Source organism: Anguilla rostrata, chromosome 2 (assembly GCF_018555375.3).
Source record: "Anguilla rostrata isolate EN2019 chromosome 2, ASM1855537v3, whole genome shotgun sequence".
Lineage (NCBI taxonomy): Eukaryota > Metazoa > Chordata > Actinopteri > Anguilliformes > Anguillidae > Anguilla > Anguilla rostrata.
Window position 1 is genome coordinate 48,217,399 of NC_057934.1, and position 27,614 is coordinate 48,245,012.

General features: G+C 36.2%; 1 protein-coding gene across 33 annotated transcripts in view; it reads right to left on the bottom strand.

Annotated features, from left to right (window-relative positions):
• Positions 1-27,614, bottom strand: part of LOC135248276 (RNA binding protein fox-1 homolog 1) — a 648,052-nt gene that overhangs the window by 3,444 nt on the left and 616,994 nt on the right. For 15 of the 33 annotated variants that reach the window (XR_010328400.1, XM_064322712.1, XM_064322701.1 and 12 more), the window contains 3 exons: positions 22,191-22,323; positions 20,042-20,081; positions 13,853-13,917 (listed from right to left, as the gene is read on the bottom strand). Coding sequence is in view for 26 of the 33 variants with exons in the window: in XM_064322712.1 (XP_064178782.1) it covers positions 13,853-13,917; positions 20,042-20,081; positions 22,191-22,323 (238 nt within the window). In the remaining 7 variants the exon portion in view is untranslated. Of the gene's footprint in view, positions 1-7,865; positions 7,919-13,171; positions 13,222-13,852; positions 13,918-20,041; positions 20,082-22,190; positions 22,324-27,614 lie in introns of those variants that run through there. The other 18 variants (XR_010328397.1, XR_010328396.1, XM_064322703.1 and 15 more) reach the window with 7 other exon arrangements.

The following is a 27,614-nucleotide window of genomic DNA, read 5'->3' on the forward strand; positions in this document are numbered from 1 at the left end:
TAGCATGATAAAGTACCTTCATCATATTATAAGCAATAGGTGTTAATTCTGTTAATTCTGTCCCCAGACAATTAACCATGCAGTAACCTTCCTGCTTTTCATAAGCAAGCAATAGTACTGTCCCTAGACAGGTTTAATTTAAATACAAATGGAATTTCAGTGAAATACACAACCAATTTGTTGTGTTTTGGCTTGTACAAAGGACCAACAATTTCAAATTAATAGGGGTGATCTGGTCAAAATCTGAACATAATTTGAAATATTGTATATGATGTATGAAATATCTTGGTGAGTGAGAGTGCAAGTTTTTAAGTGTAGTTATCCCAGAACTTTCTCCCCCACCTCCCCAACTCTTTCCTCCTCCTTGTTGTATAGAATACTGATTACATGTGTGTTATCAATGCTGAAATTGTTTCGCAAGAAAAAACATTTTTTTCACTTTTATAAGATAGTAAGCATGTTATAGATATGTTAACTCTTGAGGATATAGATGTGTCATTTGAATATGTATTTGTTCTAAAATGGGCATATCTTAAAAATATTGATGATTTCTCCCATTCTCTTATTAATGAACCAATGAAGCAGGGCAGCCATATGTCCTATACATCATTAGCTTTCAGGAGGGGAGTTCAGCACTAGGCTAATTGCACTTAGGAATCAGCCTTCACAGTCATCAAGATATTATTGTACATATTATACAGTACGTCAAATAACCCACTGACTGCTGCATCTCTAGTGATTGATGAGCAGTTATTCTGCTTAGCTTTTGTAATATGTATAACATGTTCAAATACTGTGTAGAGTAACACGGTAACCAGGTACTGCACGTAGAATGATTTGTAAAACAACAAATTACAATTGTGTAGAGATCACTAACTACACAAAGGCTTTTGTCATTATATCTGTAGTGTAGTGTGACCTGACATTGGACTAAGATAATATGGCACAAGATATGGTTCCTGCATGACCACTGTTATCACCAATGAATATAACAGATATGAAGGAAGGCTTGGAAAAAAATTGGGGGAAGAACTCAATTGATTTTTCAAGCGAGTCATGATTTTTCACACAAAACAGAACCTAAAAAACTACGGCGGAGACGTGGCAAAATCAAACAAATGTATGATTGCACCGTATCACAGGATAAATATCACAGGATTCTGTGGCTCTGTCATCATAAAAGAATTTAAATGAGGGAAACATTTTTCAGGAACTGAAATCTTCGCATATGATCTTCCATGGTAAACAAGTACATTAAATCATTTCAGTCAAAAATCAGAAATATTAACACGTTTTGGGACACCATTGTGTCAAGAAACCTAAATCGTTAGATGCTAAAATACCCTTTGGTGCGTGCAGTAGTGGGGGTAAAGTCTATAAAATAAAATAACCTCTTTTTTTCTCTTCTGGAGAACTTCCACTGTGTTGAATGGATATGCAGCGTTTTTATGTTGCATTTGTTTTCTGAGTTTGTGTGTTTTTGATTTTGCATCGTTTCTGTATTTGCAGCGTGTTTGCTGTTAATGTATTTGTTTTGGCTTTCTGCAGCACGTTTTTTCATTTGCAGCACATTTCCGTTGTTGTGTTTGTTTTGGATTTTCGTATGTGTTTTTGAATTGGCATTGTTTCTAAAGCTGCAGCACGTTTCTCCTAATAGAAATGTTTTGGGCCGTTGTAGCGCGTTTGCCCTTGTCGGCCACCGTAACAATGTGTCAGATGTGCACACGAAACAGAGTAAATCTGATTTGTCTTGTATTCTGCAAAATGTTATTTCAAATAAACATGCCATTCTGAAGTGAACCGTTTTTTTTTTCTTTTGTAAAACTAGTAGTACTAATAGGAAGCTATCCTTCCAACAATAAGTCCACTCATAGCATCCACAGGCTACTCATTGAAAAGCTGCTAGCTACCTAACCCTCATAAGTGAGATGAGGCAGCAGCTAGCTTTAGATATACAGGGTGATTACTGTAACTCTATTGTTGTACTACTGGAATGCTAGATAACGTGCTGCAAATAATGACACCTGGATGAGATTGCCTCCAATTTCTAAACACCAGAGTGTACATAACTAACAAGTTAACTAACTAGGTAATGACGAGCCACGTAGCATCAAATGTGTATACATTTACTCAATAAATTGATGAATAAATAAATCTTTTTTAACCTTTTGGTTACTGTAAATAATGGACAGATATATTGTGATTGATTGATATTGATCAGTTAGAATGACTAATCATGCTGGAGGTTGAAAAATTAAGAAAGAAAACAAGAAGATGAAGTTAATATTTAATTCCTGTGTTTAACCCAAGTTTAACCATTAAAATTGTAATAAACACTATTAGGCAATTGTGATCGGTTCTGCAGACAAGGGCAAGGTGGGCATCTATTCTGTGCTCATTAGAGCCAGTTAGAGCAGATTGTCCCAAGCAGTAACCTTACACTACCAGGCAAAACGAAAGATACAACATAAACTAGACTTCACAGTCGTATAGTTGAACCTGAAGTTCATTTAATGTGTAATAATGTTGTAACACTGAGCTACTGCACGGTAACATTAGACCATATTGCAGTCTCAAACTCTGGACATTACACCCAGACAAAGTTTTTGATTCCACATGTCTAAGCTTGAAAGCTATTTAATTGTCGCTAGCTAATGGTAGGCCTACTTACTGATCCACCACATTTTGTGACAACTTCTGGGCGAAAATGGGCACTGCAACTAACTGTACAGATAATAAAAATAAAACCAATTTCTTCTTCTTGTGGATCTTTTCATTTTTGGAAAGAAAAAAGTGTATTACTTTCTCCACTTCCAGAGAAGGGGCAATCTTAGGCATTTTCAACTTAGCTTGCCTTACCCGCACGAAAATGTCCAGAGCGTCATTTACATATTACATGTAGGATTTCCTAGACTTAAGGTTTTTGTTATGTGACTAGCATGCAGGTAACTCTGCTCACTGAAGACCTGGCATTTAACCAAGGTGGAAAGCAAGCCAATTTTGGCACAGGATGTAACTTTTTTTTCGCAAAAATAATTTAAAAATATTTCTTGGCCATTTGTTAATGCAAAAACATATTAGAACAACATCAGCAAATTCACAGATTTTCAGCTTCCTGGACCTTTGAGATTTACTGTGCTTAAACTAAAAGCACAAATTGTATTTTTTGCCATATTTACTTAAACCGTGTGAGGCAGTAATGAAATACATAAGATAAGAAATAAACAGCCTTAGCATTTACACATGACAAACACATATTTCCATAAGTGCATCTTCATACTGGATTGATGATGACTATCTTTCACTTCATAAATCGTTTTACAGTGTGGAGGTCCATTAGATGCTTGCATATATGAAAGGGGTATCCTACTCAGAATTTTGCTTATCTTAATGACTGGAATGTTATTTGGCAAACTGTTAAAAATACAACTTGATATGTCACAATGTAATAATGAATGTAACAAGTTTTATGCATTTACATCAAAAGGTACAATGCATGAATTTTAATAAAATTTTAATTAAAAGGAAAATTCTACAAAAGAACCTGAATTGCTGCCATGACTGCAAAAATTGGATATTGTAGACAGTGGATACAAAACATCAGAACAAAACATCATCCTTCAATCATCTAGATCACCCTATCAGTTTCTGATATTTAAAAATATAATATTTGAAATGTACAGAATACACAGGAAAGTGTTATGTTAAAAATCAACTGTGATAGTGTAGTTTTAACTGTAATACAGTGCATCTGATCATAACTGGACTTCAAAATAAATCTACTGTGCAGCAGTTACATTATATGAAATAGGACAAACATTTTGTTTGAATTCTTTAATGTAATTTTATAATTAGAACATTATTTCAATAGTAATGACAGCATTGTGTGGCACATAAGTAGAATGGTTGCATACTAATCCTTTTAATCCATCCAACCCTGTCTGACCCAGAGGGGAAATTAATTCAGTTTTCATTACAATGTATGACTTCTTATTTCTGGATTTGGCCCAGGATACTTATCTGAGGCATCTTCTTTTCTACAACAAAGCAGTTTGCTTTGGTAGTGTTCCCACTCATAAACCAAAATCCAATGGCCATAAATTCCCACAAAAATGGGGATTAACACATGTTAGGCAAAATTCCTAAGAGCAATCAGAAGAATTCTAGTCATTGGTATTTATAATATGGCGAACCCACTGTCAACTGAACTTAGAATCATCTAACTGTGACATTACACTGGTCATGTGGAATTACCTAAAACTGTTGGCACAAGGTTGGTGAACTGTCAAAATGGTAATGACAGACAGAGACGGTTGTGGCTGTATTCTCTCTGGGGAAATAAAGGGATCTCACTGGAGCTGGAATACAGTAAATTTGTGATTACAGATATTATTAAACTACCCCTAAGATAATGGATGTACTTTCTTCATCCATTATCGTATGCGTACAAGGGTACTGCTTTGGGTGGGGACAATGAAATCTCATCACTAATGAATGCAAATTATTTATATTCAGTATAAGCAATAGCATTACTTGTGTTTTTAAAATATCTGCAGTATTCAGTAACACCATCCATAATAGGAACTCAGTGACACCATCGGGGCTGAATAGCAAGGACAGAAAACGTTACATCCAAAGTTCATTGCATACCCAGATATAGATTTTTTTCCCCCATCATTCAATAATATATTTGGCATTATTGAATTTATATACAAGCATGACCATAGATCCATGATTTGGTCAAGGATCTCTCTATCAATGACTTCAATGTTTATGGTTTCAGTCAGATTTTACCTACCCTTGCTATACTCCTTTGGGAAGGCCATATACATTAGCTTGACAGTTATTGTGAATTTTCAAAGCAAATTTTAACCAATGAAAAAAAAAAACAAAAACAAAAAAAACAAAAACAATATTTCAGCTATCTAGTAAACTTGCAAAGCCTGTCGCAATGCATGCTATCTTAAGTCAATAATTTTCATTTTCCCCTTCCTTAAAATTTGTTTATACAGTAAATTACTATTATACTTCACAAAACAACAATTCAAGTTATTGCTTGAGAATACTCTTTCAACAATGCTCAAAACCTGCAGTTGAACACTTTCCAGAATTTAACTTGTGTTGTGTAATTGGTAAATGGTAAATGGACTGCATTTATATAGCGCTTTTATCCAAAGCGCTTTACAATTGATGCCTCTCATTTGCCAGAGCAGTTAGGGATTAGGTGTCTTGCTCAAGGACACTTCGACACACACCTAATTGTAGAGGATTAAAGGAAAGAACACCAAAATAATTTCCGCCTCTTTTTTACCTGCATCATAAAAAAAAACAATATTCTTGACACTGTTGATGGAATTTAGAATTTCAAATTCTAGGAAGCATATAATCATTTCCTGCACATCATAAGCATTTAAAATTTTGTAAATAAAATGCATGCTGTAGGCATGAACCAAAAACAACAAACAAAACCCTTCTATAAACCCAACCTCCATGCAGGAGCTGTCTATGCTATTAATCTTGTCTAGAATACTTGTGGTGGACTACTGGAGGTGCTGCCCCCAATTATCTAGCAGGTTTGAAAGGTAAAGTAAGACTTCCATTCTCCTTTAAATGTGTGGCTCACAGAGAGAATCCTGGTCCCATAAGGTCATGTGATAAAATAACCTGGGTTATCTGCTCCTCTGGGCCTGACAGAACCTGCACAGGGTTTGGGGCAGATAAGAGCCAATCAGAAAGCTGAACACTGCCTGTCAATTACCTAATTTGCATATTTACTCACTCCATGTGATTAAGGAACTAATCCACAGCAGATTAGGCTGGGCATTGTTATTCACTGTAGAGCCTGTCTGTCTACATATTTCACTGCCCAGCCCAGTCTTCTCTGTTTGACCTGTGTTATCTCTGTTTACAGGGCCACTTTTAATTAGTTTGTAGTAAGTCTATTCAGAGATCAAACTCTGAACTGGTAAATAGCTCTGTCACAAATCTTGAACAGGTGACTCCAAGGTTATACATAGTGAAACACAGGGCAAATGTACATTATTTTTTAAATCAAAATGTCAGTGAGCAAATATGTACATAAAAAAAACATATATATATATATATAGACTAAACCAGTCTTTATTATATATGCAAAGAATGGTTGCTAATTCATGAACATATATAGAATATCAGTATATAACTCAATCATAAGACTAATTTATATAAAAAAATATAAATATACATTTTTCCAACTAGATCACAATCATAATAAAACACTTTTTTCAACTATGGTCTCATCCTTGGCATGCCCTATTTTAATAGGAAAACATTTAATAGGAAACATTTGTTCTAAACTATATCACTAAGACGTATGCAGTCTTTGCCATTCTCTGGTATTAAATGAGAAATAAACATGCTATAAATGATATTACTACAGTGATGATGTCTTCATTCTGTACTGTAGATCAATATGGGATTCGAACTTCTTGAGTATTCTGGTTTAATGTTCCACATATTTATCCCAAAATACAGTAAATAGGACTCACTTCCAGTCATTTGCCATCTTTACTTACAAAGCTGTAATGGTAATAGGATGTTCACTGCAATCCATTTTTAACTCATTCTTAGCCTGCCACTTCCACTGGCCCTTTACAGATGGTGCCCTTTACTTCGCCTCCTGGCATTTGCACACATCTTCCAGGTGTCTAGGAAATCGATTAATCTAAAGCCTGATACTCTTGGTTCAGCTGCCCTAACACTCAGGGGATCAATGGTAGTTTAATACAAAACCTGGTCGAGAAATGGCTGAACCTCTGGGATTGCCCTCCATGCACTCAGCAGTACCTTCAGAAAATAACAACCTAATTTACTTCTGCAATATGTGGAAAGCAAAGAAAGAAATAGCGTATGAGGATTAAGTTGCATGGTGAAAATCAGAATCAGTTTCTCACACGGTACCACACTTTTAAAAACAACACTGAAAAAAATAGGATTCGCTTTTGTAAAATAAACCATTACATTACAGTTGTAGAATTTTTTAAACAGCTTACAGCTTTATAGCTATTTTTATGCGTCTGCTGCAACACGTAGTCAGTGTACTCACTGACTGGCAAGAGTAGCTTTTAATGACTTTAATTCTACTCATTGTGAGATTCTTGGAATTACAATTCCCAGATTTCCAGTGTATTTAAGAAGAACGTACAAAAGCGTGTGCATGTGCAGCTTAACCTATAGTCCAGTTTGAATGATTATTACATTGCAATTGTTTCATTTTTCTAAGACCAGCTGAATGAATGAATGAATGGATGAAAGTGTGGCTATTTTTCTGGATGCCACACTGCAAATTAGGGCACCCTAGTCAATCAGTGAATCTGATGGTCACCTTAAGTGATCAGGGGATGGTCGGAACTGAACCTGAAATTCTTCCATAGGAAACCAAGAGGAAAATATTATTCATTGAAAACTGTTCATAGCAAACGAAACAAGAAAAAACAAATCCAGACAAATGTGAAAAAAGTTCCTTGTTTCTAAATTGTGACTCTTTTCTTTCTTTCTTTCAATCTCCTTAAAGAACACAGGCCCCTTAAAAGCATAGAGGATGAGAGGGAAACACAGGAGTAGACGAATGCACTAGCTGCAAGGTATATCCATGCATGCTCCAAACAGCTTCACTTTGTTAAAAAAAGAAACATGACAAAAATTAACATTTAGTTGTTGAGGGCCATAAATAATAACACAGCTGTCTACAGCTGGGCCACAAAGGCCCTTGCTGCTGGATGCATTAATCACAAAAAAGGAAAAGAAGAAAAAAAAAATATGTTGGCTCCCTCGTGGATGCATCAAGAAAGTGTCAGTGATTTATTTATTTATTTTATTTTTTTTACCTGAAGAGGTGTTACAAGAAATTTCATCTGCTGCAACGAAGACGAATTGATTTCTGCAAGAGAAGATAAAATTCACAATACCGCTTGCTGACTGGGCAATGTGCTGCCTGCCGAATTGAGTGGATGTCTGAAGATGGGGGAAAGGAAGGGTGCTGGCGGTAAATGGATTTCAACTCACGAGCAAAAGCGTCTGAGTTTTTAGCGCAGCCCCACACGCAAGGAGGCCACAAGGAGATATGGAGCACTGACATGCTTGGTATGATGGCATGGTGGAAAAAAATGGTATAATAAAACAATTATGCACAGTACGTATGTACAGTACTTATGTTTGTCTTGTGATTTTTTCACAAAATATGCACTGGTTGTGTATGCAATCCTGAACTGGGCAACTCTGCCCCCTTACAGTACACACTTGAAATGTAACAAAGGACCATTTAATGCTCACATGCATATTACAGTGCAAACTATAAAAAGGCTATGTGCACATAATAATCCATGCATCATAAAGAGTGCATGCTGATTTCAACATAAGAAAATAAAATTTGTGGGACCAAAACTCTACTGTGAAATGCTCACAGACGGGATGCTACTCATTTACACAGAGGACTGTTAGATTTCACTGCACATTTCTGATCATCTGCTTTTTCAAAACAGTATAAATGTTGTAGGGTAACAGGCATGCGCTTCATGAAACCACCTAGATCATTTTCATTAGCTTTTCAACGTACTGCTTACAATATAAACATACATTGAGCTCCATAATGTCTGAGTCATTTTTCTTGATTTGGCTCTGTACTTCACAATTTGAGATTTGTAAATAAACAATTCACATGTGGTTAAATCTCAAGGGTATTTTTTATACATTTTGTTTTCACCATGAAGAAATTACAACTCCATTCCAGGGCACAATAATGACTTTGCAGGTGTTTTGAATTAGTCAAGTGTGCTTCCTTAGTGCAGGTATAAGAGCTTTCTATATCAGATTTTTATTCTAGGCTTTTGATTCTAGCCTTTGGAGTCTGTTAATGACGTTCGTCAACATGAGGAGCAGGGTTGTCCTAATTAAAGTCAAGGAAGCCATTATGAGGCTGAGAAATAAGAAAAAAAAAAACATAGACATTGGCCAAACCTTAGTATTGCCAAAATTAACTGTTTGGGAAAGGGAACACAGGTGAGCTCAGTTGGGCAAGGAAGACCTTTACAGTTGATGAACGAAAAAGAAAAACCCCCAAACACCTGTCCGGCAGATCAGAAACACTCTTAAGGACACAGGCATCAATGTGTCAGTGACTACTGTCTGCAGAAGACTTAATGAACAGAACTACTGAGGCTAAACTGCAAGATAAAAACCACTAGTCAAACACTAAAAACAGGATGGCCAAGTTACAATTTGCCGAGCAGTACCTAAAGGACCCTGCAGAGTTCTGGAATAATGTTTAGTGGACAGATTAGATCAAGATTCACTTGTATCAGAGTGATGGCAAGGGCAAAGCATGGAGGCCAAAATGGACTGCCCAAGATATTTGGGCATGTATGGTTGTCACACTTACTAGTTCACTTGTCTTCATTAACGGTGTAACTGCTGATAGCAACAGCAGAATTAATTCTGAAGTGTACAGAAGCATCTTATTTGCTCAGGTTCAGCCAAATGGTCCAAACTCATTGGATGGCATTTCATCCTACAATGATCAAGACAATGATCCAAACATACTGCTAGAGCAACAAAGGAGTTTTTCAAAGCCCAAAACTGTAAAATTTTTGACTAGCCAAGTAATTCACCTGATCTGAATCCAATTGAATTCAATTCATATGCTGAAGAGAAAACTTAAGGCAACTAGGCCCTGAAATAAGCAAGAGCTGAAGATGGCTGTAGTACAGAACTGGCAGAGCATCAGTATACATTGCATACATTGCATTTTATCATTGCATTCATTTATACAGCTGGATATATACTGAAGCAATTCAGGTTAAATACCTTGCTCAAGGGTGCAACGGCAGTGTCCTACCTGGGAATCAAACCTTGTTACCTTTAGGTCACAAGACCAGCTCCTTACCCATTATACTACACTGCTGCCCAGTACCCAGCACCTGGTGATATCTATGAGTCACTATGTGTTGTAATTTCTACATGGTGAAACCGATGTTTACAAAAGATTTTGTCACACACATTATGGAGCTCACTGTATATGGGTAATGTCCTCAATAACTCACAACTGTGTTAACATGTGCTATTAATTAAAACAATATATATATATATCACACATCTTTGAGACAATTGTCTATTATCTTGAAAATACTGAGTCCCTTGTGGTGTAGCCTGACTTCTAAGTAAAAGTTTAGTACTAGACTGTACATGTCATTATGTAGTGTGCACAGGATGTAGTGTATGTTCCTTGCTCAATAAACAATTTAGCCAAGCTTCTCTTTTTAAAATTCATTTATACTCTTAACACTCAAAATATTATTTAACATTACGGTACCCTTTTTTAAATCATGTTTTGTCAAACATATCGATAATACATTGAATATTTACACAATTGTCTATGCGACTGTTCCACAGCAGGTTTACCCTCTTTCTCTGTTCTCCATCATCCCCCCTAACAATCAAACTAGCATAGGGTGCATGGTTTTGCTATTAATAATTTTCTAATGAACAGAGTGATCATGGAAACCAATTGTGAATTTCTTATGGATACCGCAATTGGAAGCTAGATAAGTGTAATATACAGTTACGGAAAACAGTCCATAATAAATTGAATAGGTGTGCTATTATATTTAATGGATATAATATGGACATTTAAGCCAATATACTCATTTTTTATGTTAGTTGATATTTTACCTAATATAGTTTCTCTTTTCAAAAGGTACAACTGCCGCCAATTATATTTTGCAAGCCTATCTGCAGCCTACTCCTCACAATTTAAGCTACTTTGTTTGCACAGAGGCATACACTATGACACACAATCCTAATGATTACACATTCACAATGAAAGTATCTGCAGAATTCATCCAATCCTTTAACATGCTAATCAACAAAATCCAAAGATCAATTCAACATTTTACAAGATCAATGTAATTATGTTACAATACAATAAATAAGGAAGTTGTCATCCTCGTACTACATCAACCAAATATATCTGTATATTTTAAATTGTGGGTATTGATCTTAATTCAGTCTTTTCTGTGTTTTGGGTCATGATTTTCAGTTCTGTTTATTTCACTAGAATTCATTTCAACACCGTGTTTTATTTATTTCTGCAACACATTAATTCTTGACCTTGTAAGCCTTAAATTTACCAATGTCATTCTTACCTACAATCTAATCTCCTAAAGATGTAATACCCTCACTGTCATTCCCATAAAATCAAATGTCAATCAATTTTTGACATGTTTGCCAGCCTCCCAGTATTTAAGTCTCATAGGGTATATATCTATATATAGATTTAGATAGATGTGTATATCTTATGAAAAATTATCTGCTGTACTGAATAAAGCAGAAATTATGTTTAAACTTACCTGATCCTTGCATAATTAAAATGCAATAGTTTGCAACACCATGTAAATTATCTAATAGCAGCACATATTAGAAAATATGAGTTACTAATCATTGAATATTAATATAAAAAAATAAGCCCAAAACCAATAATTATCCAAAACAACAGTGAATGTATCATTGCTAATTTCTGAATATTTTTTGAGAATCTACCTCCCCAAATCCAGAACAAAGGATATGACTATGCTTTTACTTTAATTATGTTTTACAATCAGTATAGAACTTTGCTGGACAATAGTTTGACAGACATTTTTGCAATTGAAAACTTTTGAAGACATTTCCTCATATGCTACCATGCTCAAAGAACACAGTGCCACAGATCAGCTGAGCAAACACTATGGCTGGTCTTCAAAAATGAATTTTCACCAAAAGACAATTTGGCAAGCATATCACAAGCTTCCTGATGCCACACTTTTGCTTTCTTGGAACATGAACAACATGAACAACATCTAGCTCAACTAAAGTATGTGTAAAATCTCACCAGAAGTACAAACACATACACAAAGGAAAAACAAAAAACATTACAACAACCATAACAAGATGTAGGAACCAAAATAATAAAAGCACATTATCAATCATGACCTACACAGTATTAAAAAAAATAAATTCTAATAATAGCATGGAAAGGATTATAACAACATAATTTCTTTTTAACATTAGAAACAGAAATACAGTTTACATTTTTATTAAAATAGAGTTTCAATTTCAGAATATGATTTTACACAAGTGTAGTTTTTGAGTGAATAATGTGCTTCTATTTTGAATAATTCCATGTTTTTCAAGTAGCCACTGTGACTACATATCCCATGATGACAGATACAGAACACATCTGCATGTATATTAGGTGGGTAATAAACAGCTTTTTGCTAACACCGCCATAATTCCTCAAAAACTTGCATGCAAGATACTTATATGGCATGCAAGATTACAGCCAATGAAATCCAAGGATCTACTACAGTCTTGCATGCAAGGGACAGTAAAACAATAGGAAAAATAAATCAAATCAAATATATCCAATTTACAGGCTCCCTATTCTTGCAAACAAAGATTTGTAAAAAAAACAGCAGCTGTCCATGCAAGATGACAACCAACCGGCAGGACATTTACCCTTGCATGCAATGTTGGAACTAGTTTTCAGGCCTCTTTAAATCTTGCATGCAAGCCAATCTGCAGGCTTTCCGGTTTTGTAGGTTGCTGTCTGAACAACACAACCAATCTTCAGACTTCCAGTCATTTCAACTAAAATTGTTACCTTTCTGTTCACATGTTCTAATACACATATGATGAAAGATCAGAATAAATACATTATTTAAATGTGATGAATTTAACTACATTGCATCACATGACTGCACCTAATTCAGAACAGCAATTTAGGACAGTTGTGTACTCTTGCATTATCTGCAGCGTGACATTTATTGTTTCTTCAGACAACATTCTTTAGCATTTTCTTTAGTACTGTCATGGGTAAAAAAACAGCACAATGCAGTAAGTTAAGAAATTAATCCTAATGTTGGAGGGAAATACATTTCAGTAGTGAATTCAGCCTATATCCCACCCAGTGTCCAGACACTGCAGCTATCAGAGCCAGATCATCACTGGGTATACAGGATATATTTTTTGATGCTGGACAGGAAGTGATCTAATAGATTGAGAAACTCCTGAGATTGGCTGGCTTTTCTTCCATGCAAGATTGTATCAAACCCTGAGATTTCATTGGCTGCAAACTCCTGCATGCAAGGCTTATCTGACTTACAGCAGTGCTGGCCCCTCATACACAAGTGTATATGCGTGTTCGAACCACTCCTCCAAAGTGATGACATTGACACCATTTAAACAACACAAAAATTATTACAAGTTCATTTTAAAGGCTGCCCATAAGCAAGACCTATATTGTATTTAGATACTGAGGTATAATATTTGCACAGTGAATATGGAGCAAGTGTTGGGTAAGTACCACTCAAGTAATGTAATGGAAGTAATAAATAATCTAAATCAGTCTGCAAAATATACTTTGTCCCTTTGTTCTGCCAAACACTCTTGCTCCTTTATTTATAGAACTGTCAGGTCTATCACACTTAATTAGCCAGTTACAGTTGCTGCACTATTCCACCACTGCACATTCAGCAATTACATTTACGGTGACATCTCAATTGATCTCATTTGCCAATTACAGCACTGTGTATCATGATAGGCTCGGTTCAAATTGGAAAAAGGAATTATTATAATAAATCAGCCTGGCCCTCCATGTTAGATGCTCATTGGGAATGGGAAAGGCAATTGACCTGAGAGAAATAGCTGCAGTTGCGGACGAGACAGTCTTCAAGAAAGTAAGCTCAACTCTCAGGACCTGTTTAAGGTCATGTTCTCGGGAGTAAAACGTTGGCAATGTTTCTGACCCTGCATATGAATACTAAGTCATAATATTGTGTCTTACCTGTCACTGTAGGCAGCAGCAGTGGCAGTGGCAGGTTGAGCATATCTGTAGGCAGCATAACCGCCCTAAAACACAACACATTAAACAAGCACTCAGTTTGGTTCTTCATTTTTTTTTTTTACTGTGACAGTATTTATCATTAGCTTCTCATTCTTGCTCAGTACAAAACATAAAGTACACAAATCATTTCATTTTGGTCATTCCAAATGCCTTAATCTAATATGAGATAAATTTCAGTAAGTGTTTGTGGCTTCATATTTTGTATATCCTTGATGTGCATATGTACAGAAAAAAACAAAAGAGTTTTAGTAGGTACATTCTTTAATGTAACATAACCACCTTGCTAAACCTTCTGTCGTGTTTAACAGTACAAACCTTAGAAAAAAATGAGTACTAATTTTTAAAACATATGATTTAGGTATACAATCAAGAGTAATTGTGTGCAATAATCTCATATCCATATTGAACTCCCTGTCTTCTTGTGAATTTCACAAAGGGAGACGTGTGTAATATAATGTGCATCTGAGGTCTAGTAAGGGTGCTGTATAATGAATAGTGGACAGCAATGACTGATCAGCTGTTCAGTCATTCCTTGTAAGAAAACAGGAATGAAAACAGAGAAACAGTATGCAATTTTCACTTTTTTGGAGAGAACAAGAGAAAAGCTGTACTAAGTCAGACTATAACATGGGAGGCTGTGTGTAACAGTGTGTAGTCATAAAAATCATGATATTATCAGACTTCATCTTTAAGTGGGTTCAATGCAGATTCCAATGCATACAAAATGGCAAAACCCAATAGCACAGTCACTCTTTGCACACCACAGGCCAGTGGCATTCTGTGTTTATGAGCATGGCAAACCTTAATGCAAACAAAACCAAACCAATGAATACAAGTTTTTACTTGGATCACCCTTGTGCAAAGTTATTATTGTGATACAGCTCAATTGTTGTCAACAACAGAGGTCTGTCAAAAGTGTGATGCTCTGGTCAGCAGTCTCCATTCACTGTGGAACTCCACTTGTGATTGGTGGCCATCTGACTGCCAAGTGCCGTTACTGATAAAGCCAGAAGACCTCACTTGCTGTCTTTCCTGTGGGCTCATATGAACATGACACCACTCCAGTTGGATCACATGCTCCTTCATGCTGAAACTTTAACAATGTACTTATTGTGCAGTAGGCCTGACTGCTGAGCCATGAGTGCAACATGAGCTGTCATGACAGGTAGCTTCTGTTGTGTTGGCTGCAGAACCCACTGGAAAATGATATGCTTTTTGAGGTGCTACAAGAAGCATGAGACAGAATCCCTGAAGACAGCATCTTCAACCTGATGCAAAGGGATTGGTGACCAAAAGTGTTTTACCAGTAAAAAAAAAAAAAAAAAAAAAAAAAGATGGTAGAAAAACAAAAAGTGAATAGGGGACAGCTGCAAGAATCTAATTTTTGTTTCCATTTTATTTTCAAATGGGGAATTGGAAACATGCTGTAATAAATAAATAACTGACATTCCACAGAAGACATAATCTGTGCTATAGCCTATATACTTGACATCTTATTTCTATTTGACTAATTCACCTGTGCAATCATGAAAGGAGTGATTAACAAAATCTTTGCTTCAGACTGTTGTTTGATTTGCAAGAAAGCCATTTGACCAAAACTATCTCAGAAAATTAAATTATCCATTTCCAGTTAATATAATTATTTTCAATGAGATCTCACAAAAATGGTGATCACAACACACATAAACATGGTATACATGCTCCATTAAAATAACACAGTGGTATACATGTTCCATTAAAATGAATGAATGAAAGCCCAGTCATATATTCAAGATGCAGTATTTGGGAAAAAAACAGACCTGAACCTGCTTGGTTCTGGGAAGGATTTTACAATAATGATATTGTCTGTATAGGGGTGAGAACAGCTTAAAACAAGGGTAACTGGGTCCACTAAAAAAATGTATGTCCTCGCTGCAGCACCTACAATGGTTTGGGGTTTCATTTGGCACTGCCTTCCTGAGAGATCTTCCCGGCAGAGACAAATTTGCATATATATTTTTTTGTTTTTCTAATTTTTGCTAACTACTACGGAATCCGTCAATATTTCGTTCAAAATCATTACTTCTATGAGGATTGTAACTAAAATAAGGAGTTGAAATGGAAGATCTCCTTATCTTTTGGAAGTATTTCTCTCTAGCCGGCAGAACTTCTGCTGTAGAGGCAATTGCGTCAAATAAAATCTGTCCCATTTATATTCTGAGCCATAACTACAATCATTTGTATACTGTTTACTTCAGGCAAAATAGAGGAAACAGCAAGAGAGTAACCTCACTGGAGAGTAACTTCACCTTACAGCAGGACATTGACCCCAAACATAATATTAAAGCAACCAAGCAGTGTTTCAGAGCCAGAGAGTGAAATGCTCTTGACTGGCCAAGTCTATGTATGAAAAGGCTTGTAATACCTAGACAGTTCACCCAATACAGATATAAATACTTACGCATTAAAGCTGACAGTATGCACTTTAATCTCATATTGTTTCATTTCAAATCAAATGTGCTGGAGTACTATTGAATCTTTAATGCATTCATTTAAAGGAATACTGTGCTGGATGTTTAGCCTTGTGTTTACAATCAAAGTCTCCTCCTCCGTCCTAAGCCTTGCCCACTCACCCCAGTTTTTTATTATTTTATATCCATTTATTTGCTTTTTTATTTTTATATCTCAATTTTTTGCCATCAAAAAAAACTATTTTGAGGTTGGTTTTTGAATGAGCCCTGTTGGCTTGTTGTTTTGCTTTGCTGTGCTTGTGCTTCTTCACCTTTGCCATAGCAGTAGCTAGCTAGCTACAAATTCTCCACTAAAACATGGTCCCACCCTACAGGGTCTGTAGCCACACCCACCCCTCCCCGTACAGAAAAGAGCATTACAGAAGCATCCTGAATACATCTAAGAAGAAGATATACTGTCAGAGGAGCACGGATTCGGCAAATGTGAGCAAAGACAAAGGTTGCCAGTGCATCATAAATATGACTGAGCATGGAGATTTTATAATATAAGGTAAAGGTATAAATCCTGCATTGTATGCCTTTAATATGAGAACTAATACGTTTTAGAAAAGCAACATCATTGTTAAATAAACAGTTATGCCAGGGTAATCCAGACGAGATTGTAAGCACCATTTTATTACTCTGTACTAGTTACTCTAAATTGAAACAATTTGAAACTTATGAATGTCAGAATCTCATTTTTTTTCTGCATTTTTTTTCTTTTTCTTTTACAGCTTAATTTCCCTCTCCTCATCAAACATTTAGCAAATGTACCCAAACAGTCCACAAAGAATGGCTTGTAATAAATATCAGTAATGCTTCCTAATACTTTCTAATGCATATTTAATGTTCATATCAATTTGCAGTAATCAATCTGAGCCACGGTGTTACTCCTCTAATGGTGAGGAAAAGAACGAACATCAGAGGTGCATTTTACAATTGCAATTCCTTGCAATTCTTGTTTTTTGTCCCTATGCTTTACTCCTCCCAGTACAGACACTCTAGGTGATAGCTGAGTCAGGCCCAGTAGATACATTTACTTTGCATCCAATTGTGCATATAAATTCAGGGACTTGTACAAAAATGTCAGTGGTGTAACAGTCTGAAGGTAAATCCAACTCAGTTTGTGATCAGATGAGAAAAATAAAATGAACTACCTGGCAGCCTATTTAATTTGGTTTTTACATAGGAAATTTGGTAGAAGGCTTGATGACAGACATGCCATATCTTTTTAACTCTGTTGATGTCATTTCACTACTTATCATGTACTGACGCAGCACAGCATTAGCTAGCTACCTTGGCTAACATTTACAGCTGTGAAATGACAGATTCCACCCTGCACTTCTTTTGAACATTAATTTGAACATTACTCAGACTGAAGACCTACCTCATCAGGCTGCATCTTGGTTCCACTCCCATCCCCACAGCATTGCACTGCCCCCTGTTTATATTCATTTAGATTATGTTGTTTTTATGCTTTCAGGTCATATATTTTATCAATTTTGTGTTTCACTTTGGGCCTGTTATATATACAGCCTGTATGTATCTTTGTATCTTAGCAGGTACAAATTTGTAATTTGTACCTGGTTAGCATAATTATACTAGTGCTTTAATGATGTTCCATCTTTACTGGCTGGTCTGGGAATGTTGTTAGCCTGGTCCAACACAATTCTCATTTTAATAAGGTGAATGCACCATATCTCTCCTATATTCTCACTCCGGGTAAAAAATGTAATATAATATAATGTAGTGCATTACTATTTCATTACTATATTTCATTACCCATGCATCCACTTCTATGAACAATATTGAACATTTATGGCCACACCATTTCACTTTGTTAATCAATCTTGTTTAAAATTATTGTGATTTTGCATTGAATACAACAAATATGACTGTAAAAGTGACACTCAAGTAAGAAGAAAATTAAAAAAAAATAATAATTTTCTACTCCAAAAATATAGCAATATCATTTGTAGAATTCATTTTATGTTTAAAGTTATGCTTCATATTAAAGCTTCTTGGGCATACAGAGAATAATTTATAGTCCAAAAGACTATAAATGAGGAAATGAATAGAACCATTATAGAACCATAACACAGAGTAAGACAGAATTTCCATTGCAACCAGAGCATTTCACTTCTGCAGATTCTGTATAAATATTTATCTAAAGTTATTTTCCATAATAACTCCAGAACTCAAGAAGCACATTTTGACACTTAACTTTTGACACTGGCTTTCCATGAATATTGATGACAAAGCTTCCAGTCTCTAAATAATAAGAGAGAACTACATCCATGTAGGAAATTAAAATAAAAGATATAATGTTCAAGTTAATCTGCCACTGTTAACATTTCCCATTTTTAAGAATATAGGTATCAGTGTCACTAGAGCACCTCTTTCTCAGTGATTAATCTACCTTGCTCTGTCTAACCATTGCATTTCTACAGTGCCCTGAAAAAGTAATTGCCCCCTTCCAGATTTCATGTATTATTGAGTATTTGTCATAATGAATTGTGTCAGATCTATAGACAAAATTTCATATTAGACAAAGGGAAAGAAACAGTAAACACAACACATCTTTTAAATTATTATTTCATTTATTTAATGAAAAAAGTTATCAGACACCAATATTACCCATGCGAAAAAGTAATTGCCCCTTTAGTTGCTCAATCAACCTTTTAACCAAATTTAACTGATTATTAGATTCAGCTGAATAAACACAGCCAGGCTTGATTGTTTGAATTAAAGTAGTTCTGCAATGAAGAGTGGGCTAAAATACCTCCACGGTGATGTGAAAGACTAATATCAAATTATAGGAAGTGTCTGTTTGCTGTTATTGCTGCTAATGGTGGTTCAACCAGTTATTAAGTTTAAGGGGGCAATTACTTTTCACATTGGTGATAAGGGTGTTTAAAAAAAAGAAAACGTTTTTACTCTGGTTCCTTTTGTCTAATATTACATTTTGTCTAAATATCTCAGTCCATTCAATACGTCAAATGTTCAATGATAAAGGAAATCAGGAACGGGCAAATACTTTTTTACGGCACTGTATCTTACCCATGCTAAATGTCCTTGGAATAATTAAGACAACATCTCGGAAATGTATTAACTATTTAAATGTATTATCAGAACAGATAACAAATGCTTAAATATTAAAAATGATGTTTTAGCTTAAGAGCCCAAAACTTCACCTTGATTAGTCATTTTACTATTGGCTTATAGTACATATGATTATTGTACATATGATTATTTCTGAGGTCAGAGTAAATTTTGATTTAGGAATGGTTAACAACTGTATACACCACACGAATACAACGTAATACTTAGTACTAATCAAATAATTCTCAGTGAAAAAATATCAAAATGTGATTAAATGTGTTAAGGCAACTTTAATTCAATTCTATGTTTGTATGGTTCTGTTGATTATTGTACTAAGCAATTTCCAAAATTCTGCAGTGGAAACAGAGTACAGTTAAAGTGAAAGGTCCTTTCACCAAGAGATATCTCTCCCTAAATTTGTTATGACAGACCCAGGAACAGTAAATAGACCAAACAGAGCTGTTCCGCAGTAGTAAACTTGTATGAGGAATGGCTGGGGTAATGTCTGAAGACAGCATGCACATCAGTGAATACTTACATAAATATCTGCACCATAAAATCCATCCTGGTACACCACGCTGGAAAGACGCACACACGCACACACGCACACACACACACACACACACGCATGTACAAGAACACCCCATTTTAGCACATGTTCACATGCAAGCACAACCAACTGCTACTATTCCTAGGTTATTCCAGCTGAGGATAAAGAAAAGTAAAATAGCATATAAAAATGTATTCCTGAATTAAGGGCTAAGGAGGCTGTGGATTCATCTGTGCAAACCAAAATGGAGGGCAAGGCATTTGGGAAGATGTACAATGATTTATTAATGGATAAACCTGGCTGCATGTTTGTTATGTTTTGATCATGTCATTTTCCCATGTGGACTTCATACTTTTCTAAAAAATTAATGTTTACCTACTCTGTGATATGCTGTGATGTTAAAGCATAATGGTTTCCTGGATTAGGCTCAGAATGCCCTTAATTTAAAAAATAGTTTGACAGTTAACTGTGCTTCTGCTGTTAACTTATTTCTAATTATGCTTCTTAAATTGGGGCCCGTCTCCAAATGAAGCTGAATTCATTGCTTATTTGTTCCAGATCCTGAACAAAAAAGAACTAGCTCATTTCTTAAAGCTCATTCAAAAAATATTTATTTTGCTATGGATTTCTGTAGTGTAACTGAGGGACAGACCTCAGAATTTACAGCTCAGTCCGACTTAAAACCTTGTGCAACAGATACTAGGATACAGCATACACCCCCTGGATGAGGATTGGGAATGACTGGTTTACACCATATCTGTAAATGGTGTAAAAATGGTATTTAATGTTGTCCTGCCAGGTACAGGGAATTCAGAACAGCAGCCAAAATCCTTTAGAAATCATATCGGTGCAAAAAAGAGAAAAGTTCACCCCTCATTTTCTGTTCATATTTCTGAACATAAGGTTCCCTGTAACAAAGTGTTACAGACACATATATACATATTCTAATTATTCTACAAAGTATTTTAATTTCAGCCAGCCACTGCATCAGAGATTAAGGTGAAGTGCCACACTAATAGCTGAGGGAAGAGATCAGTTTCACTTAAATTGTGTTCTAATCATTATTAAGCTTTTAGATTCAGATTTCGGGCAAAATAAGAATCTCTTTAGAAGTTACTTTAACATGTTTGATTCTCTTGTGCTTTTGGAGTACCGCATTGTCACACATTTAGTGTATTTCTTTAGTTATTACCTTCACAAAAAATAAAAAATGAATAATGTTTCATAAGATCCTGGCTGTTCTGCAACTGTATGATCATGATGATGCAACTCATATTTTCCTCACAAGGTATAAGTACAGTAGTATCATCAAATATTTTCAAATTCTTTGTAGTATATTAGAACACAGCTCATTTTTTATTGAAATGATCTGAAGTATAATTAATTTAGCTTTCTTCTACATAAAAATATATTTTGTATAAATATATTATATGAAATATTAAATAAATCTAGTTTATTGATGCACACAGTAATGTTTATAAAGCAAATGGCACAGTTTCCAATATACTGTATAAGCATACAAAAATACATATCTATAAGAATATGTATTATGAAAGCATTTTGTATATTCACAAGTGGTAGTAGCTACAAGTAAATAGAAAGATATGAGTTTAAGTATGGGTATAAGTATAACAAGAATGAGCTACTGATAAATGGTAACAATGGAAAACTAAATTGTAGTACACCAATGACTGGCATATTATAAAGATTTAAAACTCAGTGGAGGATCCTAGTTGTTAAAATGGACTCAACTCCTGAAACTGACTGAGGGGACTGAAAAAGGAATGCTTTATAAGAATGAACTTCCAGCCTCCTTAAGCACCCAGTGCTTGCAGTCTTAAACCTGAATAAAATAAAATAAAAAACTAATCTGTGACTGTTCACAGCTTTCCCTTCTCTACAGCATTCAATCTCTGAGGGAATTTACATAACAACATATGACACTGAAAATGCTTAAAGCCACCAACCATGACAGTACAAATTACAGTCATTTTTCATTACTCTGTGCAAGGTACACGTCTTCGAGCCTTCAGATTGGTCACATGCTGTGTTGGTTTCTGTGGTGAAGCAAGACCAGCATGCACTGCACTGTGTTGTGACCACTAAAGCATTTCGTTGTGGAGGTCTGGCTACTCACCCTCCATAGGCAGGGATCGGCGGAGGGGGAGCTGCTGCCCGAAATGTGTTGTAGACTGTGCGCCCTCTGCCTCTTAAATGTGCCCCTCTATATGCTGCTGCTGCAGTTGCAGCTGGGTATGGGAAGCCTGGCACTGTGGGAAAAAAACAGACAGAAAAATAAAATACTCCATTTGATGCTTTTTAAAGTTTCTAACAGTCAGCTAAGCCTCACCTTTTCCCAGGACCTCCACTCTACTTGTTCTGCTCCAGCAACCAGTGGTATAGTATTATTTTCCCTTTAGCCATTAATTGTGGCATGATTCAACAGACTGCAGCTTTCTAGCATTTCTCTTGCAACCAGAGATTACTCGTCTGCAACAGTAACTGTTTTGTTAATCGTTTAATGAGGTTCTGGTGTTACATTTCTTGAGAGCTCTATAATGTCAACTTTGGTTTTCATTTGCCTTTCTATTTAGAATTTAAGAATTGTGCCCATGTACATTACAGCACTGAAACAGAACTGCCTTGGGAATCAGAATGGACTACTAACATCATGAAATACCAAACCAACAGAAGGGCACACTACAGTAATTAGGGGAAGTCCATGATTTAGGTGGCCAAAATGCCGATGTGAGGCTCAAGGTGTCATGTTCAGTCAAGTGCCACACTGATAGGGTAACAATTGAACCACATTGCAGTTGAAATGGTCATCACAGTGGCATCAGCCAAATATGTCAGCAATTCTGATTGAGCTGGTGGGGTGCATATAGCACGAGGGTTGTGCTCAATCTCTGTTAAGTTATTTAAATTATACAGACATTATGAAAAAAATGCAATGAGGGATATGGATGTGGAGGTATCCATGGTGATAGATATGGACCTTGAGGTGACTGTGGTAGAAAAATGCAAATCAAATGCTGTCTGAATACAGTAAGCACACTGACACAGTTACTGCTCAAAAATATGTAACTTTCAAATAACATTCAAAAACTTATGATGGTATAGACCTTCTCTCATAATGATAATTAGCTTAATTTTTAATTATAGTCTCAGATTACACTATTAGCCGACACAAAATTCCTAATGCATCTCCAAAAATGTATTTTGTTATCATTTCACAGTATAGGAGGCAGATTTATTATTTTTTTCTGTGAAAAAATCAGTGCAAAGGGGCACGTGAAAAGTACACAACTCATTTATTTTATAGTCTTCCTGGCTCGTGATGTGTCCTGCACCCATTAAAGGAAATGGCATTGCAATAAAAACAATTACTTCTTTAAAGCAGGTTAATGATTCATCATTAGCATAATTTAATAAAACAACCCTCTGGCTACATTTCAGTCAATACTATGATTTTTGTTTTACAAAAGAAAATATCTTGAATAAAATATTAAAATTACACCTACTCTATGCCTTCTCCTCTAGTGGTACATCTACACAGTAAATTCCACTGTTAATTCAACTCTAACAGTGTTCATTTAACTCTTAACAGATAAAATTTGGTCCCACTCTGGACTGTGGGACCAAATATTATCTGTTGAGGGTTGAATTAGCACTGGACATTTTACGGCGTGCTTAAGTGTTCCTTTTGTAATCCAAAATGCAAAGCTCCATAATAAAACCCAGTTAAACTGTCTTCTGTTGACTTTTCAGCTCTCCCTCTCTTTCACTCATCTGCCCTCTCTGTTTGAATTTGTGGACCACTTCAGCAAGAACACTCCAGCGCTTTCCTGATGTTATGGTCCTCCCTGCTGTCCCCTCTCCAACAATCTCATTCTACTCACTCACACTCTTTCTCTCAGTAGCCTTCTGCTTCATGCTTCTTACACAGTGACATGTCTCACCTGCTGACAGCACATCGACCAACCACCCTGGACCCCAGCATACTCCCATTCATCTCTTCCATGATCAACTCATCACCTTCAACAGGATGTGTGCCCGCAGCCTGCAAGGAGGCTTGACTTACACTTCTGTTAAAGAAACAAACTCTTCAGCTATCCAGTATTATAGGCCAGTCTCTCTATTCCTCTTTCTTTCCAAAATCCTGAAACATGCAGCATCTAAACATCTTTCTTATTTCTTACCACAAAATATCCTTCTTAACTCCTTCCAGTTTGGCTTCAGCACTAGTCACTCCAGTGGGACTGTGCTTTTCAACATGGATACTCTTTAGTCAGCTAGACCACCATCCTTCTCTTCTGTTCTGATCCTACCAGACCTTCTTGCAGCCTTGATACCGTAGACCATGCAGTTCTTCCACCATGACCTCACTTGGGATCTCATGTACTGCTCTTAGATGGATTGAATCCTACATTCAAGGACATTCCTTTAGGGTTTCCTGGGATGGGTGGCTTGTCTCAGGCCCAGGACCATCCTACATGTGTCCCCCAAGGCTCTGAATTTAACCTTCTCTTTTATTCATTGCTGGGGGATTATGTATAATAAATGTGGTAAAATCCACATGGTGGAACCAAAATGCATATAATACCCTTTAATAAAACCTGAGAATCTGCAATTTAACCATGTGAATCGCTTGATTTGAAATCTAAAATTGTGGGGTACAGAGCCAAATCAACAAGAAACATTATTAATCTCACTGTGTGTGCGTGTGTATGTGCGTGTGTGTATATATATATATATTTTTTTAGTACTATATAAAACATAGTACTATGTTTTAAATAACCTACTGTCAGACATAGCAGAAACAGAGTAGTCTCAAACAATCACGGTTGCGCGGTGTGCAGGTAAACAGAACCCATGGGAAAGACCACATGGGTACTGTCCTTAGTTAATAGCGAGTAAGCTGTCAACCATGTTCTATACATAAAACTTTCCATAACCTGTTGGCAGATAGGCGAATATGTCCAGCTTTCCCAGTTAATATCTCAATACAAGGCATTTAAATTGTTTGAAACTTAAAAACAACGTAAATTGTATTTCATCTGTATTCTCCATTGCATTCCCATTCGAAGAGTTACTTATCGGACTATAAACATGACAGGACTCCTGGAAAGGACGCTTTCTGGCAGATATGGTGTGCCTAGATCTGCTGGGGTACTTTCGATTCACAAGACTATTACCTTAACCCCATAGGTAAAGTCATATTTCTAATTCTGATTTAGCCAATGAGTTCTGAGATGTACATAGTTCCTAGATTTACGTGAAGGAGTGCTTGACATCTGTGTACATCACACCATAGATGAGGCTCTGATTTTTATCTCAAGTAGCTGCTGCAGACAGACTGTGGATATGAATTTACCAGGAGAGGTCACTGGTGCACGGTGACAGACTGACGTCAGGCCAACTGAATTCCTCTCCCCTGATGATGTTATGGACAATTATGCACTGCCCTGTGGGACAACCAGCCACAGCTGGCATTGTCATGGTCTGGATTCAAAACCAAAAATAATGGCCTGTGTGCTAAATGTTCAGACACTTGTGAGGTAAATATATAGACCTGCTTGACTGTCCTAAATTGTGACCATTACAGTACAGCATAAGAATAAATTCAGCCAACTGATATCATTATTAATTTTAATTAAAGTTATTTACTGTCATATTCAAAACGGTTTGCGTTCTCTGTGTATATTCAAACCACACACACAAATATATATTTTCTTATTTAAAGCTTCTGTTGATGTATTTATGACACTGCAATAGTGATATAAAACTTAATGTTTGTGTTGAGATGGGGCATCACCTATTGACAAAAAACAATGCCTCACTAGGCAATGTTAGGGCCATTCACCTTGCAAGACTCAAGACATTCACCCTGCAAGACTCAAGACTGAGTCAGCAATGGCAAGGTCAGAATTAGATTTCAAATGATTAGCCGCGTTTCCACTGCAGGAACTTTCCCCAGGAACTAGGAACCTTTTGAGGAACTCAGTGCGTTTCCACTGCATGGACCAGGGTCTAAGTTCCGGGGACTTTATTTTACCCCAAAAAGAGTCCCTGCTCGGGGGGTAGTACTTTCCAAAAGTACGAGAACTTTTGGGGTTGGGCGCAAGTGCTGAATATTTCTGATTGGTCGACTACGCGCAGTATTTTATTTCAACCACTATTTAAAAAAATTTGCAGCCGCAAACCGATTTATTTTAATAACATGAATTCAAACTTGTATGTTATGCGGTGCAGTAGCCTACTTTTGGTTATAGCCTGCAAACGTCTTGGAATTATAACATGTGTGCTCTTCTGTTCTTTTCTTGCTTTAGTATTCATTTTATAAAATGTTAAGCATTCGTGCTGGGACAGCATATTACGTACCAAAACATTCAAACGGTTTAATTCGGTTGCTGAATATTTTCTTCCGGATTTTCTTTGTTAGCCCGTTATAATTGACTCAAAACGTTTGATACAGTTATGTGAGGTATGTGGTAGTTCTGCGTAATTTACATTGGTGATACAGTAAAAGCAAACTGGAAATCATCTTCCGCACTTTTTGTCAGGGTAAAATAACAGGTTAATTCTAGTAATCATCCCTTTTGTTTTTCAGACTGCCATAATTTTACTCTGCGATTCCACAAAAAGACCAGGAAGACTATGGACTAATTTATGGTGCATGGTTCGCATCTGGAGGGCACACTTCGCTGCTCTGCTAGCAGTAACTTTGGAGGAAAGCAAACGGTGGCTATACCACTGCTAATTTAAATTTTCCCGCAAGTCCGAGTTTTCATTCTATTTATTCTTGTCATTTTGCGATTAGCCTATATGGAATTGATGATGAGAGTCGAAGTAATCAATTCAACAGCAAATTGTTTACGACGTGTGCATGTTTTCTGCTGTTGTTGCCAGTTATTTGTGGAATGTGAATGCATTCTGTCACCTCGGATGTCAAGACATGAAAGTGAATGTTCGCATAAAAACATAATGAATGTGTTTGAGAGGATATATAAAACAGTTACAATCTGACTATTGGCCTGTTATATCCTATTTGTTGCATAACAACGGTCCAAGTCGAACTACCAACGAAAGCTTTGCTTGACAACGGTAAAATATGCCCCAACGGCCGCAGAAGAATATTTCAATTTCAGGTGATTAAGTCGATAAAAATCAATAAATTCTAAAGTAACCGTATATAGCCAATGTTGGTAACCCGTTGTATAAATGGAATAAACCCCTCCGGGCTGTCCCGGTTATTAGAAAATAATGTAGGCTACTTCGGTGGTAGTATGGGGTTACAGAAGAAATCATATGACAGATGGACCGACGACAACGTCGCTTTTTCATACGTCAGTGGACTAATTTGCCTAATCTTTGTGGGACTTTAGACCGCGGTGGAAACGCAGACAATAATGGGCTGAAGGAACCTTTTAGTTCCTTGAAAAGTAGTTCCTGGGACTAAAAGTTCTGGGTACTTTGGGTGAAACCTCGGCTAATGCGTGCTGTTTCAACTGCAGGTATCTCAGAACTTTAAATAATAAATTCAAAAGACAATTTACAT